Genomic DNA, 15,363 nt, shown 5'->3' with positions numbered 1-15,363 from the left:
AACCCTCCACCACCACCCTCTGTCTTCTACCTTTGAGCCAGTTCTGTATCCAAATGGCTAGTTCTCCCTGTATTCCATGAGATCTAACCTTGCTAATCAGTCTCCCGTGGGGAACCTTGTCAAACGCCTTACTGAAGTCCATATAGATCACATCTTCTGCTCTGCCCTCATCAATCTTCTTTGTTACTTCTTCAGAAAACTCAATCAAGTTTGTGAGACATGATTTCCCACACACAAAGCCATGTTGACTATCCCTAATCAGTCCTTGCCTTTCCAAATACATGTACACCCTGTCCCTCAGGATTCCCTCCAACAACTTGCCCACCACTGAGGTCAGGCTCACTGGTCTATAGTTCCCTGGCTTGTCTTCACCACCCTTCTTAAATAGTGGCACCACGTTTGCCAACCTCCAGTCTTCCGGCACCTCACCTATGACTATCGGTGACACAAATATCTCAGCAAGAGCCCCAGCAATCACTTCTCTAGCTTTACACAGAGTTCTTGGGTACACCTGATCAGGTCCTGGGAATTTATCCACCTTTAACCATTTCAAGTCATCCAGCACTTCCTCCTCTGTAATCTGGACATTTTGCAAGATGTCACCATCTATTTCCCTACAGTTCATATCTTCCATATCCTTTTCCACAGTAAATACTGATGCAAAATATTCATTTAGTATCTCCCTCATTTTCTGTGGCTCCACACAAAGGCCGCCTTGCTGATCTTTGAGGGGCTCTATTCTCTCCCTAGTGACTCTTTTGTCCTTAATATATTTGTAAAAACCCTTTGGATTCTCCTTAATTCTATTTGCCAACACTATCTCATGTCCCCTTTTTGCCCTCCTGCTTTCCCTCTTAAGTATACTCCTACTTCCTTTATACTCTTCTAAGGATTCACTCGATCTATCCTGTCTATACCTTACATATGCTTCCTTCTTTTTCTTAACCAAACCCTCAATTTCTTTAGTCATCTAGCATCCCTATACCTAGTGAAAGCAATATAAGGATACTTTGTTGGATATCAATTAAGGCACAAAAACATTGTGTTGAGGATTAACAGTTTCTATGACGTAAATATTAAGTAATTCCTTTTAAAAGATATTTTCTTTAGCTTTGCTACTTATAACTTCACTCTACTTTCCTTTGTGTTAATTAAGTGTCTTGACATCTTATGTAGGAGTAGGAAGCCCTTAACCATTGTACATTACCCGTAAAATTGTGTTAGTTTATGCAAAGAGCTGACTTTTCTACTTAACTGAAAACCTTGTATTTACAATTATAATTTCACCCACTGCGTACCTTGAATGTACCTCCATGGCCAGAGTTACTGAAAGGTTGATTTGTATGTACAACATTACAGCGCAGTACAGGCCCTTCGGCCCTTGATGTTACGTCGACCTGTGAAATCAATCTGAAGCCTGTCTCACCGACACTATTCCATTCTCGTCCCTACTACCGCTCTGACTAGAGAAACTACCTCTAACTTCTGTCCTATATCTATCACCCCTCAATTTAAAATTGTGTCCCCTGTGCTAGCCATTGTCATCCGAGGAAAAGGTCTCTCACTGTCCACCCTATCTAACCCTCTGATTTATCTTATATGACTCAATTAAGACACCTCCCAACCTCTTCCTCTCTAACAAAAACAGTCTCAAGTTCCTTAGCCTTTCCTCGTAAGACCTTCCCTCCATATCAGGCAACATCCTAGTAAATCTCCTCTGAACCCTTTCCAAAGCTTTCACATCCTTCCTATAATGCAGTGATCAGAACTGTACGCAATATTCCAAATGTGGCCGTACCAGAGTTTAGTACAGCTGCAGCATGACCTCATGACACACCGTATGCTGCCTTAACAACATTATGAACCTGGGTGGCAACTTTCAGAGATCTGTGTGCATAGACACCTAGATCTTTCTGCTCATCTACACTTCCAAGAATCTTACCATTAGCCCAGTATTCTGCATTCTTATTACTCCTTCCAAAAGCGATTCACCTTATACTTTCCATTAAACTCCATTTGCCACCTCTCAGCCCAACTCTGCAGCTTATCTATATCATTTTGTAACATGAAGATCAAAGCAAAAGGCTCTGCAATCTCTTCCTTGGCTTCCCAGAAAATCCTAGGATAAATCCCATCTGGCCCGGGGACTTATCTAACCGTATATTTTTCAAAAATTTCAGCACATCTTCCTAACATCAACCTGTTTGAGCATCAGCTTGTTTCACGCTGTCCACAGAAATGTCAAGGTCCCTGTCAATTGTGAATACTGAAGCAATGTATTCATTAAGGATCTCCCACAACCTACCTCTGACTCCAGGCACAAGTTCCCTTCACTGTCCCTAATCGGCCCTATCCTCACTCTAGCCATCCTTTTGTTCCTCATGTAAGTGTAGAATACCTTTGGGTTTTCCTTAATCCTACCTGCTAAAGCTTCTTAATGCCCCCTTCTGGCTCCCTAAGTCCATTCTTCAGTTCCTTCCTGGCTACCTTGTAACCCTCTAAAGCCCTGTCTGATACTTGCTTCCTCAACCTTAAGTAAGCTTCCTTCTTCCTCTTGACTAGATGTTCCACATCCCTTGTCACCCAAGGTTCCTTCACCCTACCATCCCTCAGAAGGGACAACACTATCAGCAAGTGCTTCCTAAACAACCACATCTGTGATGTGCATTTCCCTGAGAACATCTGTTCCGAATTTAGGCACCCCAGTTCCTGCCTAATAGCATTGTAATTCCCCCTTCCCCAATTAAATACTTTCCCATACTGTCTGCTCCTATCCCTCTCCAGGACTGTAGTAAAGGTTGTGATCACTATCACTGAAATGCCCTCCCACCGAGAGATCTGACACCTGCCCTGGTTCGTTGTCAAGCACCAAATCCAATATGGCCTCCCTTCTATTCGGCCTATCCATATATTGATTCAGGAATCCTTCCTGGAGACCCTTGACAAAAACAGTTCCATCCAAACTATTGGAACTAAGGCGGTTCCAATCAATAGTTAAAGTCACCCAGGACAACAACCTTATTACTTCTGCACCTTTCCAAAATCTGCCTCCCAATCTGCTCCTCCGTATCGTTGTTGCTATTGGGGGGGGCCTGTAGAATACTCCCAAAAAAGTGACTTTTCCTTTCCTGTTTCTGACTTCTACCCGTACTGACTCTAGACAAACCCTCCTCGACAACCTTCCCCTCCTCGGCAAACTCCCTTTCTGCAGCTGTGATACTATCCTTGATTAGCAATGCTACTCCCTCACCTCTTTCACCTCCTCACCTACTCCTTTTGAACTATCTAAACCCTGGATCATCTAACAATAATGAATGCATGAATGCTAGGCTGAAGATTATTATAAAAGATTTTGAAGATGAACGCTTCTAAGATGTGTTGGATGAGCTGTTAGCGGTGTGCTAACTGAATGCAGTTGGTATGATAGTCTTTTTGTGGGGCAAGATCTGGCTCCATGTTCAGAGTCAAGAGGCTGACTGAGTTCCGGGATAGGAGTCAGTGACACCATGGATAATTATCTGAATTGGTGCATACCAATTATTGTGCACATTAATTGTGGTTGCAACTTGATCACATGGTCTCTCACTGCAAGTGGCAATGTACTTTCCACTCCTGAAAAGATACCCTATGATTATGACTGACCAATACAGCCCCGTAACTTCACTTACACCACTGTATACAGGAGATGCCATGCTGTGGTGTTAATATTACTGGACTAATAATTCAGATTCTTATTATCACTGGGCTCCTGGATTTGAATCAGATAGTGAAATTGAATTCAATATTACAATATCTGGAAAGTTTTAAAAAAAAATCCTGGTAATGTGGTGACAACATAATCATTGTTTGTTGTAAAAACCCATCTGTTCATTAATAGCCTTGTGGTGCAGTGGTAGTGTCCATACCCCTAAATCCAGAGACCTGCGTTCAAGTCCCACCTGCACCAAAGATGTGTATTAACATCTCTGAACAGGTTGATTAGAAAAGTAGGAAATTTGCCACCCTTACCTGATCTGACGTACAGGTCTGAGGGTGGCAAGGTAGCTCAGTGGTTGGCACTGCTGCCTCACATGGGTTCGATTCCTGCCTTGGGCGACTGTGTGGAGTTTGCACATTCTCCCCGTGTCTGTGTTGGTTTCCACCGGGTGCTCCGGTTTCCTCCCACAATCCAAAGATGTGCAGGTCAGATGAATTGGCCATGCTAAATTGCCTGTTGTATTAGGTGCATTAGTCAGGGGCAAACTATAGGGTAGGGGAATAGGTCTGGGAGGGTTACTCTTCGGAGGGTTGGCGTGGACCTGTTTCCATACTGTGGGGAATCTAATCTAACATGTTGTTCCATTTCCACAGTAACGTGGTTGACTGCCTTCAAAAATGGCCAAGCAGGCCATTCATTTCAAGGGTACTTAAGAATCAGCAGTAAATGCTGGTCTAGCCAATGATGCCCACTCCCATGAAAGACATTTTTTTTAAAAAACTGTCGATATACCAATGTTGAGGAAGTACTTAACGCCTAATTTTTTTCTTGTCCTGTTAAATTACAGGAAGTGGTGAAGCAGGTACTGGGTGCCTTCCGAGCGATCGCAGGTAATGATGAAGTAAAGGACGCAATCATCAATGCTGGTGGAACAGACCTGATTGTGTTAGCCATGAACCGACACTTGGGAACACCACAGGTACACAGCTTTGAAACCTACAAGAGTCAGTAGAAGTGGAATAACAACAGGAAGTGCCAAGTAGATCTGTGAAGAACAAAGTTAATGTTTTATGTTAACACTGTGGGTGGCAAGGTGGCTTAGCATTAATGCAGCTCCAGTGACCAGGTTCAATTCCAGCCTTGGGTGACTGACTGTGAGATGTTTGGAAACCCCCCCCCCCATGTCTACATGGATTTCCTGCAGTCCAAAGATGTACAGGTCAGGTGGATTAGCCATGGTAAATGTGGGGTCTTGGAGATAGAGTGGGGACGCTGGGGCTGGGTGGGAGACTCTTTGGAAAGTTGGTTCAGACTTGATGGGCCAAATGGCCTCTCTTTCTGCAGTACACAGATTTTGATTCCCTACATTATGAAAACGAGCCCTTCAGCCCAACAAGTCTGCACTGACCCTCCAAAGAGTAACCCAACCAGACCCATTCCTCTACCCTATATTTACCCCTGACTAGTGCACCTATTACTATGGGCAATTTAGCATGGAGACCCACGCAGACACTGGGAGAATATGCAAACTCCACACAGATGGTTGCCCGAGGCGGGAATCAAACCAGTAATTAATCCATAGTTTCCAGCTTATTCTTATAGTTCTTTTAGAAGTCCAAAATCCTTCAAAATGAATAGTGAGGATTTTTGTCAAAGTCATAGTAAAACCAGTTTTACTTGTTCCTACAATGTTCCATAATTGTCCCAGGAGCTGATAGGCTGACACTGGGATTTCACCACTGACTCTGTTATCTGTTGTTTCAGATCTGTGAACAGGGATGTGCTGCTTTGGGGATGTTTGCCTTACGGAAACCGGAAAACTGTCGTGTGATCATGGAGGGTGGCGGAGCACTGATTGCGCTGCAGGCAATGAAGGCACATCCAGCTGAGGTGAACGTACAGGTGAGATGGATGGGTTAAAAGTAAGTGGGGATGGGATTTGAGAAAATTAATGAGGGAGTTAATAAGGAAGTGGAGAGTGTGGAAACGTGGGATAGTTGAAGAAGGCGATGGGGATTTGTGAAAGTGGCAGGACAATAAGGAAGATTTAAGGGAGAGGAAATGAATGTACGAGGATGGGGGTGTAGGCATGTATTAAAGAGCATACTACCAGTTCATTGTCAAAGAGCTAAATACTACTTCCACACTTAGGAGCTTTTACTCACAGTATGATGTATTACAAGTATGCAAATCTAAAACCCAACAAATATAGCTTCAGTTTGCTCCTATTTATATCTCTTTTGTGAACCCAACTGTCCCATTTGAAAATAAAACTGAGTAAATTGTGTCTGCAGATTCCAAATTAGTTGGTGAGATTGAAACAAAACATGCACATCTTTTGTGAAGTGATTTTATTAACTTTCTCAGTCTTACCCTGAACCATGTGACAGCTGCTCCCTATTTATGTGCTCAGACAATTAATAGCTGTCACCTGTTTCTCTTAGTCTTGAATAAAGATTTAACAAATCCTAATGTCATTAACCAGACACTATCAAATTGGACTTATTGTAAAGGAATGGGAGGTAATCTCATTGAGATATACAAGATTCTGAAGGGGCTTGATAGTGCAAAGAATCTCTCAGGATCTGCTCTATTTCGGGGGAGATCTAAAACATGGAGGCACAATGTTGAGGTAAGGGGCTGATTATATAGGAATGGTACGAGGAGAAATGACCTTACTCAAAGGATTGTGTCTCTATGGAATTCTCTACCGAGAGTGTTGTGGATTTTTCATTGCTGAAATAATTTAAGACTGTCATAGAAAATAGGAGCAGGTGTAAGCCATTCAGCCCTTCAAGCCTGCTCTGCCAATATAATGATACTCGATCATCCAACTCATTACCCTTTGATCCTCTAGTCCTAACAAATATCTAACTCTTCCTTGGAAACATTCAGTGTTTTGGTCTCAACCACTTTGTGACAGAATTCCACCGGCTCACCACTTTTCGGATGAAGTTTCTTCTCACCTCAGTTCTAAATGGCCTTTTATTTATCCTTGGACAATACCCCCTGTTTCTGGACTGCCCAGTTATCGGGAACATCCTTCCTATGTTTACCTTAAGGCTGAGATGCACAGAATTGTGGTCTTTCAGGGAATTGAACAATATGGGGAATGATGTGAAGTCCTTGGTTGTATTGAATGGTGGAACAAGGTTGGTGAGCCATACCATCAACTCCTCTTATTTCATGTGTTGTTGTGAGAGGCACCACTAATCCAGAAACAAATCAAAACTTTAAAAGGAAACAATAACTGAACCTTAAAAGTGTAATATTGAGTTTCTGCTCCTAGATGTGGAAGAATGAGTGAATCCGCAGTAAATACCTACGACCTGAATAGTATTAAACACTCTACTAATATACAGCCACCACTTCAACTAGTATAGTGGTACTGACTCTACCTGTGGACCAAGAGGGCCACGTTCAAGTCCTACCACTTCCAGAAGGTGTAATAGCAACTCTGAACAAGTTGATTAGAAAAATAGGTTAAAATTTTAAATAAATACAGCTAGCACTTTGGTTGTTGTGGTGCATTGGTAGTGACCCTACTCTGAGCCAGAAGGCATGAGGTCAAGTCCCACCTGTCCCAGAGATGTGTCGCAATATCTTTGAACATCTTGACTAGAAAAATCTCAATTCATGCACTAAAAAAAATACATAGCTAACACTTGAGCTCTTGTGGTAGTATTCCTACCTCTAAGCCAGGAAGCTTGGGTTCATGAGTGTGTTGCTGGGAAAGCACAGGTCAGGCAGCATCCAAGGAGCAGGAGAATCAACATTTCAGGCATTAGCCCTCAATCAGGAATAAGACTTGTGGCCAGGGGCTGAGAGATAAATTGGAGGGGCGTGGGTTTGGGGGAAGGTAGCTAAGAAAGTGTTAAGTGGATGAAGGTAAGGGAGAAGGTGGTAGGTCAAAGGGGGGAGTGATGGCCAGGTCAGGAGGGCAGTGCCGAGTTGGAGGCTTGGGACTGAGATAATGTTGGAGGAGTGGAAATGAGGAAGCTGTCGAAATCCACATTAATCCTGTGTGGTTGCAGGGTTACAAGGCGGAATATGAGGCTTTGTTCCTCCAGGTATCGGGTGGTAATGGCTTGGTGGTGGAGTTGAAGTGTTCAGCTTCCTCGTTTCCCCTCCCCAAGCCTCCAACACGGCACTGCCCTCCTGATCTGTCCATCACTCCCTGCCCCCCCCCCCCCCCATCCCCATCTCCTTCCCTTCATCCATCTATCGCTTTCTCAGCTACCTTCCCACACCCTTCCCATTTATCTCTCAGCCCCTGGCCCACAAGCCTCATTTCCTGATGAAGGGCTTATGCCCGTAACATCAAATCTCCTGCTCCTCAGATGCTGCCTGACCTACTGTGCTTTCCCAGCAATACACTCCCGACTCTGATCTCCAACATCTGCAGTCCTCACTTTCTCTAAGCCTCGGTTCAAGTCCCCTCTGCTCAGGGGTGTGTCCTAATATCTCTGAATAGCTTAATTTTTAAAAAAGCTAAGACTCCGAGGTTTTTGTGGTGCAGTGATAGTGACCCTGCCCTTGAGTCAGCAGGTCCAGGTCCAATTCCGACCTGCCCCAGAGATGTTATGACACCTTTGAATGGATTGATTTTGAAATGGATATGCAGCTAACACTGTTCTCATTACAGAAGCAGGCCTGCATGTTACTCCGTAACCTGGTGGCCCGCAATTCTGACTTCTCCCAGCTGATCCTGGAGATGGGAGCAGAGGTGCTCATCCTGCAGGCAAAGACTACACACCAAGACTGTGAGGACTTAGCAAAAGCTGCCCTGCGGGATCTTGGCTGCAAAGTAGAGCTTCAGGAGCTCTGGACAGGGAAGAAAGCTGGGATTTCCCGTTAACTGCCATCTTGGGACAAGACTAGGAGATGGACCTCGAAAGCACACGTCATGTTTGGTTGCACATTTCTGGATTGTTCTAATATTTAACCCCTTTGTGATCATCTGAGAGGTTGTACAAGCGACCAGAGAACCTCTGAGGTGTCTGTTTCAGCTGCGGTGAGTTGAGGATCTACAAGATGCCACCACTCTCACTCCACTTCGGTAAACGGGACTTCCCACAATGCACATTGGTACAGGGAGCAGGCTGTTGATTGATGATCACTACCAAACTCACAAGGATCCTTCCACTAAGAATGGCCATCTCTGAACTTTCTTGCACTTTGACAGGTAATCGGCTTCTGGAAATTCCATTATGTTACCCAGAGTTATTTTTCTTGCCAAAGTATCAGCAGAATGGAAAGTGTTTCTAGACAAGCGGTTTGAATATTGTTCTGTCACATTAATATCCTCTTGTGGCACGTTATGAGTAAAGTGTTTAACACCTAACTTGATAGATTTTGTATCTTGAAGCAGGTTGTGAATCTGAAATTAAACATGCCCCATCCCATCCCATCAGTTAATAATTTAATCACCACCTCATGACACAATATAGGCTGTGTATTTTCCTTTTTGTCTGTTTCATCTTTTTAAAAAAAAACCTGTTTTACAGTGCCATAGCGCTCACAGGGTCTGTAAATGAAATGAAGCATACATTACCAAACAATTAATTTTAGATGCAGTGATTTCTTCTGAGTTGATGACAAAATATCCAAAAGGACATTTGTCTGATCAGTAGGAATGACACCATTGTTTCAATATTCCCACAATGAGATCTTTATTAGCAATGGAGAGGAGATTCTCCCCATCCTTGTTTGATGATAGAATTGACGCTGATAAAGAGCTTATCCAACACTTCTTTACAATCCAACAACTAGAGTTTCCTATCATCACCTTTTAAAACAATATTTTACACATTTTATTCAGTGCATGTGCACAAGCAAACACCTCCCCATGCACCTAAGGCTCTAACAACTGAGGAAATCCTTATGTGTAATAGAGATCACAGCTAGATAGTTGAGATTTGGTTGTGACTCTGTGTTAGTCATGTCCTGTGCAAATCATGAAAGCATGTCAGCGGATCTGGCAAATCCCTGCGCTTCTGTTAGACTATTGGACCCTGGATTTGAAATTCAATCAAAATTATTGTCTTGCAGTTGGAAGCAATGTCTGCCTTGAGTGAGGTTGTCCCTCCTGTTCTGCTGCAGTGAGTCAGAGGTTGACTGTATAGTCCCACTGTACACATCAGCAATGTTATGTAACCCTAAAATGCATCACTCTGAAAGCATTGACATGAACATTACTCTGAGGTCATAAACCTATTGTATATTTCCATAAATGTATTGTTTTATCTTGTCAGTCAAGCCCAGATGTTTTTGATGTATTAAAAGTGTGTGCACGCAATTCTTTTTCTTTTATAAATCCCTATATCCACATTTAAAATGGAAATGTTTATGTAAACATACCACATGGTAATTACAATCTTCTAGCAAGGGGGCCACTCTAGTGCCACCTGCAAACTGGGGCAGAGGTTTCCCATTTTCACTTTACTGGTGAAATTATTTTCCTGAAGGCACCTTCCATTAGAAGATGGGGGGAGGAAGGTTTTCTTGATGCCACATCTCAGCAAGAATTAGTTAGTCTTGTAGAGGTCCAGAACAGATTGACCAGAATGGTATAAAAGCTAAAGGGTTAAAGTATGAGGACAATATTATAGATTAGGTTGTGTTATCCTAACAATGCAAAATTAAGGGGGGATCTAGTTGAGGTGTTTAAGATGGTTAAAGGAGTTGATATGGTTGAGAGAGATTGGGCGGGGTGGGGGGGGGGAAGGAAGGTGGCGAGTGTAGTACAAGGGAGGGAAAAACAAAATTCGAGCCAGTTCACTTGGGGTTGATGTTAAGAAGCACTTCCTCATACAAAGGGATATAGAAATCCTGGGACTCTCCAAAATGGTTGTTTAGGTTAGGCATAATTTCACAATTTAATAAGAGAATTAAGGGCAACTGTTATACAACAAAAAATTTTCAGACCGCAACTGGTTCAGATCCAGAGTGCACAGCTAAGAGTGAGATGGAGACAGGTTCAATGGAGATATTCAAAAGGGAAGTCGGTTGTTACTTGAAAAGGAAAAAATGTGAAAAATTTCAAGAGAAGACTATAATTTGCACTCATTCAAAGAGGTGGTGCAGACAAGATAGGCAAAAATGTCTCTTGGTCTTCTGTGATTCACAGATGGGATTAAAATACAGATCGTTCCATGACAAAGGGGCTGAAAGGCCTCCTGTTCCAATACCAATAATTTCTGCACGACACCTGCCTCTCTCGGTCAATACTGAAGGATGAAGTGTTGTAACAGGAGATTTACTATGATTAAAAATAGAAACAGAAGGTGTTTCACTGCAGTGCTGGGAAGAACTGGAAGCATTAACTCTGAACCAAACATTAGTGCGTTGTCAACATGACCAGCAAAAATAACTAAGGAGCAAAGTCTTATCTATCTCTGTTAACTGAGGTGGGTGGAGTGGGCAAATGTTCGACTTGCAGATAATGTAATAGTTGGTAAATATTATTTTCTTTTGCAGTAGCATTGTCATTCTGATCCATGAGCTACAGCAAGACTGGATCAACTGTAAAATTAGAGAGAGACTGTTCAGGAGTGGTATCGCAAAGTAGTTGTTCACTCATAGGGGAATAAAGATCTGGAACTCTCTTCCCCCAACAACTGTTGAGGCTGGAAATAAAATGCAAAATTTCATAACTAATTTGATAGATGTTTGGTTAGTCAGGTTTACAGGACTAAGGCAGGCAATGGAGTTCAGGTCTGAATGGTTGCCTTCTATTACATACAGAACACAAAGACAGGATATTAAAGGCAAAGAGTAGAAGTGCAATTAATGCTGTTCTTGAACAGCTTCAGTTCTCCAGTTTTCAAAAGAAGTCTTCCAATCTGCAGAACAGTTTCAGATTTTCATTGTACTTGTAAATGCCTCTGACCCTACACTGCTACACACCTATCCGGCTTTCACAGAAAAACATGCATCAGCATCCATCAGGGAATTCCACTGGAGCAAGAGAGAGTCAGGGTATGACAGGACGTAAGCCCCATTTTTATAGCACCAGCTGACATGTGGTAGGTTTAAAGGTCTACTTTGAATGTTAGTGAATGCATGGGTGAGTGAACGGGCGATGTGGGCCACCGAGTCAGGGGTAGTTGGGAAAGTAATAGGATTGGAGGGATAGTCAGCTACAGGATGGGTAGTTGGATTGTCAGGTTGTGTGGGGATTCAACTCAAAAGGATGGTTTAATCTGACCAGTGGTTATATTAAAGTCGGATTAGTCGGCAGCAGTAGTCTGGGTCAGGGGAGTTAGGTTTTGGAGGTCAGTTGTGTCGTTACCTAGATGTTGAACTAGTTTTCACAATATTTCATGGATGACTACCCAGCTGTTCACAATGTATATATTAATGATTACTGATGAAGGTACAGAATGTAATATTTCCAAATTTGCAGATGACTCAAAGCTGGCTAGGTGAGCTATGAGGAGGTTGCAGAGATTCTTAAGAGTGATTTGGACAAGCTGAGTGAGTGGGCAAGTGCATGGCAGATGTCGTACAATGTAGGTAAATGTGAGGTTTTCCACTTTAGGACCAGGGGTATCAGTCTGAAGATAAGGGGCAGACTTTTGTATAATTTTGTTTTCACAGAGAGTGGTGAACTCGTAGAATTAGCCACCATAGAAAACAGTCAAGAGGGAGTTGGATACAGCAACTGGGGCTAAAGGGATCAAAGGATATGAGGGAAATGCAGGCTAATGAGTTGAATGCTCAGCTGTGACCATAATGAATGGCCTACTTCTGCTTACATTTTGTGTGTTTTTATGTTTTACCTAAATAAACACAAACTATTTGAAGTCTCCGATTATCAGGATTTCTTCATGACACTATTATTATCTTCTCTTACCCACACCAAAAATTTTGAAAAATTATGTATTTTTATTCAGCGGCAGAATTAGGAAAGTTGAGTACTTCGAGTTGAACTGTTGAGATACACCTCTGAGTGTAAAGTTTCTAACCCTCCTAGGTTTGGATGATCAGCCATGATCATAATGAATGGTGGTGCTGGCTCGAAGGGCAGAATGGCCTACTCCTGCACCTATTGTGTATTGTTATCTAGGTGTGTCTCACACTGAAGCGGCAGCATCATTCTGGCCTTTTGGTGTATTCTGTTTAGATGCCAAGAATCTGATTGGAGTAATAGATACATGGAAAACAGGGGTAGGAGTCAGCCATTTGGCCCCTCTAATCTGTTTCGCCATTCACCATCATCAAGTAACAGTGGGAGTGATTGACAGTGTCAGTTCCAGGAAGCCAGTTTGTTCTTGGGAACGACTTAGCAGGGTCCACTATAGAGTCATAGAGATGTACAGCATGGAAACAGACCCTTCGGTCCAACCCATCCATGCCGACCAGATATCCCAACCCAATCTAGTCCCAAATGCCAGCACCCGGCCCAGATCCCTCCAAACCCTTCCTATTCATATACCCCTCCAAATGCCTCTTAAATGTTACAATTGTACCAGCCTCCACCACATCCTCTCCTCCAACCCTGGCAACATCCTTGTAAATCTTTTCTGAATCCTTTCAAGTTTCACAACATCTCTCCGATAGGAAGAAGAGCAGAATTGCACGTAATATTCCAACAGTGGCCTCACCAATGTCTTGCACAGCCGCAACATGACCTCCCAACTCCTGTACTCAATACTCTGACCAATAAAGGAAAGCATACCAAACGCCTTCTTCACTATTCTATCTACCTGTGACTCCACTTTCAAGGAGCTATGAACCTGCACTCCAATGCTTGGGAGCCTCCTGTGAAGTGCTTCTGTGATGTTTCCTCTGGCATTTATAGTGGTTTATCTCACATTGCTCTGCTGCTTCCGGTTGTCAGTTCCAGCTGTCCGCTGCAGTTACCCAGTATATTGGGTCCAAGTCGATGTGTTTGTTGATAGAATCTGCAGATGAGTGCCCAAACTCTGGGTCAGATATGTAGATGACACCTTTGTAATCATTAAAAACACAGAAATAGAAAAAACACACCGGATCATCAACGCCACATTCACAGGAATCCGATTCACTAGAGGGGAAGAAAAGGACAACCTTGTCTGCGTGGGTTTCCTCCGGGGTGCTCCGGTTTCCTCCCACAATCCAAAAATGTGCAGGTTAGGTGAATTGGCCATGCTAAATTGCCCATAGTGTTAGGTGAAGGGGTAAATGTAGGAGTATGGGTCTGGGTGGTATACGCTTCGGCGGGTCGGTGTGGACTTGTTGGGCCGAAGGGCCTGTTTCCACACTAAGTAATCTAATCAAAAAAAGTAATCTAATCAAACTAGCCACGAAATGACACGACCAACTATCCTTAATAGCTACACATGCAGATGACAAGCAACATGAGTTCGACTGGGACAACACTACTATTATAGGACAAGAAGATGAGGCGTTCTTCCTCCAACTACTATTATAGGTCAAGCCAAACAGAGAACAGCCAGGAAATTCCTAGAGACATGGCACTCATCCACAGATTCTATCAACAAACGCATCGACCTGGACCCAATATACCAGCCACTGCAGCAGACAGCTGGAACTGACAACCGGAAGCAGCAGAGACAAACCACTATAAACGCTGGAAGAAACATCACAGAAGCGCTTCACAGGAGGCTCCCAAACACTGAGGATGTCACCTAGACAGGGGACGAAATATCTGCAACACAAATTCCCAGCTCGGCGAACAGAACCACAACAATGAGCACTCTTCTCACAAACTCTGCACTCCAAGGTCTCTTTGTTCAGCAACACTCCCTAGGACCTTACCATTAAGTGTATAAGTCCTGCTAAGATTTGCTTTCCCAAAATGCAGCACCTCGCATTTATCTGAATTATACTCCATCTGCCACTTCTCAGCCCATTGGCCCATCTGGTCCAGATCCTGAGGGAAAGGCTGAATAGGCTAATTTTTTTTTAGGGAATTTTTTTTTCCCTGGAGTGTCGGAAGCTGAGGGGGACCTTATAGAGGTTTATAAAACCATGAGAGGCATAGATAGGATTAATAGACAAAGTTTTTCCCTGGGGTGGGGGAGTCCAGAACTAGGGAGCATAGCTTTCAGGTGAGAGGGGAAAGAAATAAAAGAGACGTAAGGGGCAACTTTTTCACGTAGAGGGTGGTACGTGTATGGAATAAGCTGCCGGAGGAAGTGTTGGAGGCTGGTACAATTACAACATTTAAAAGGCATCGAGATGGGTATATGAATAGGAAGGGTTTGGAGGGACATGGGCCAGGTGCTGGCAGGTGGGACTAGATTGGTTTGGGATATCTGGTCAGCATGGACAAGTTGGACCGAAGGGTCTGTTTCCATGCTGTACATCTCTATGACTCTATGATTAGTTCAGTCAGAAACAATTATTCAAGGTGCCAAGGAGCAGTGCAATCACTCATCAGAAACTAAAATTTACCAAGCATTCTCACATTGCTTGCAAAGCTGTGTCAAGGGATCTCCCTGAACAAAGGAACCAGTTCTTTCTTTATACAAAATCTCACATCACAGTCCATAATGCCCACAAGACAACCCCCAGCCACTCTCCCAATGTCACATGCCATCCAAGACACACTGCAATGACCTGATCATCTCCAGAAACAATCCCTTAATGGCAAGAGCTGATGTAAATCATTTTTTTAACTACAGGATGTGGTCAGAGTTTTAATTGCAATGTTCTTA

At 43.2% G+C, this 15,363-nt stretch overlaps 1 protein-coding gene across 1 annotated transcript in view; it reads left to right on the top strand.

Annotated features, from left to right (window-relative positions):
* Positions 1–9,995, top strand: part of LOC122547210 (armadillo repeat-containing protein 6-like) — a gene marked incomplete at its 5' end in the record, with an annotated part of 11,276 nt that extends 1,281 nt beyond the window's left edge. Inside the window, 3 exons of the mRNA XM_043685840.1 lie at positions 4,545–4,676; positions 5,462–5,599; positions 8,343–9,995. Coding sequence (XP_043541775.1) covers positions 4,545–4,676; positions 5,462–5,599; positions 8,343–8,555 — 483 coding nt within the window. The remainder of the gene's footprint in view (positions 1–4,544; positions 4,677–5,461; positions 5,600–8,342) is intronic.
* Positions 9,996–15,363: the final 5,368 nt, after the last annotated feature.

Source organism: Chiloscyllium plagiosum, unplaced genomic scaffold (genome assembly GCF_004010195.1).
Source record: "Chiloscyllium plagiosum isolate BGI_BamShark_2017 unplaced genomic scaffold, ASM401019v2 scaf_1911, whole genome shotgun sequence".
Classification (NCBI taxonomy): Eukaryota; Metazoa; Chordata; class Chondrichthyes; order Orectolobiformes; family Hemiscylliidae; genus Chiloscyllium; species Chiloscyllium plagiosum.
Note: the sequence above shows the minus strand (reverse complement) of the source record. Positions and strands in the feature narration are given on the sequence as shown.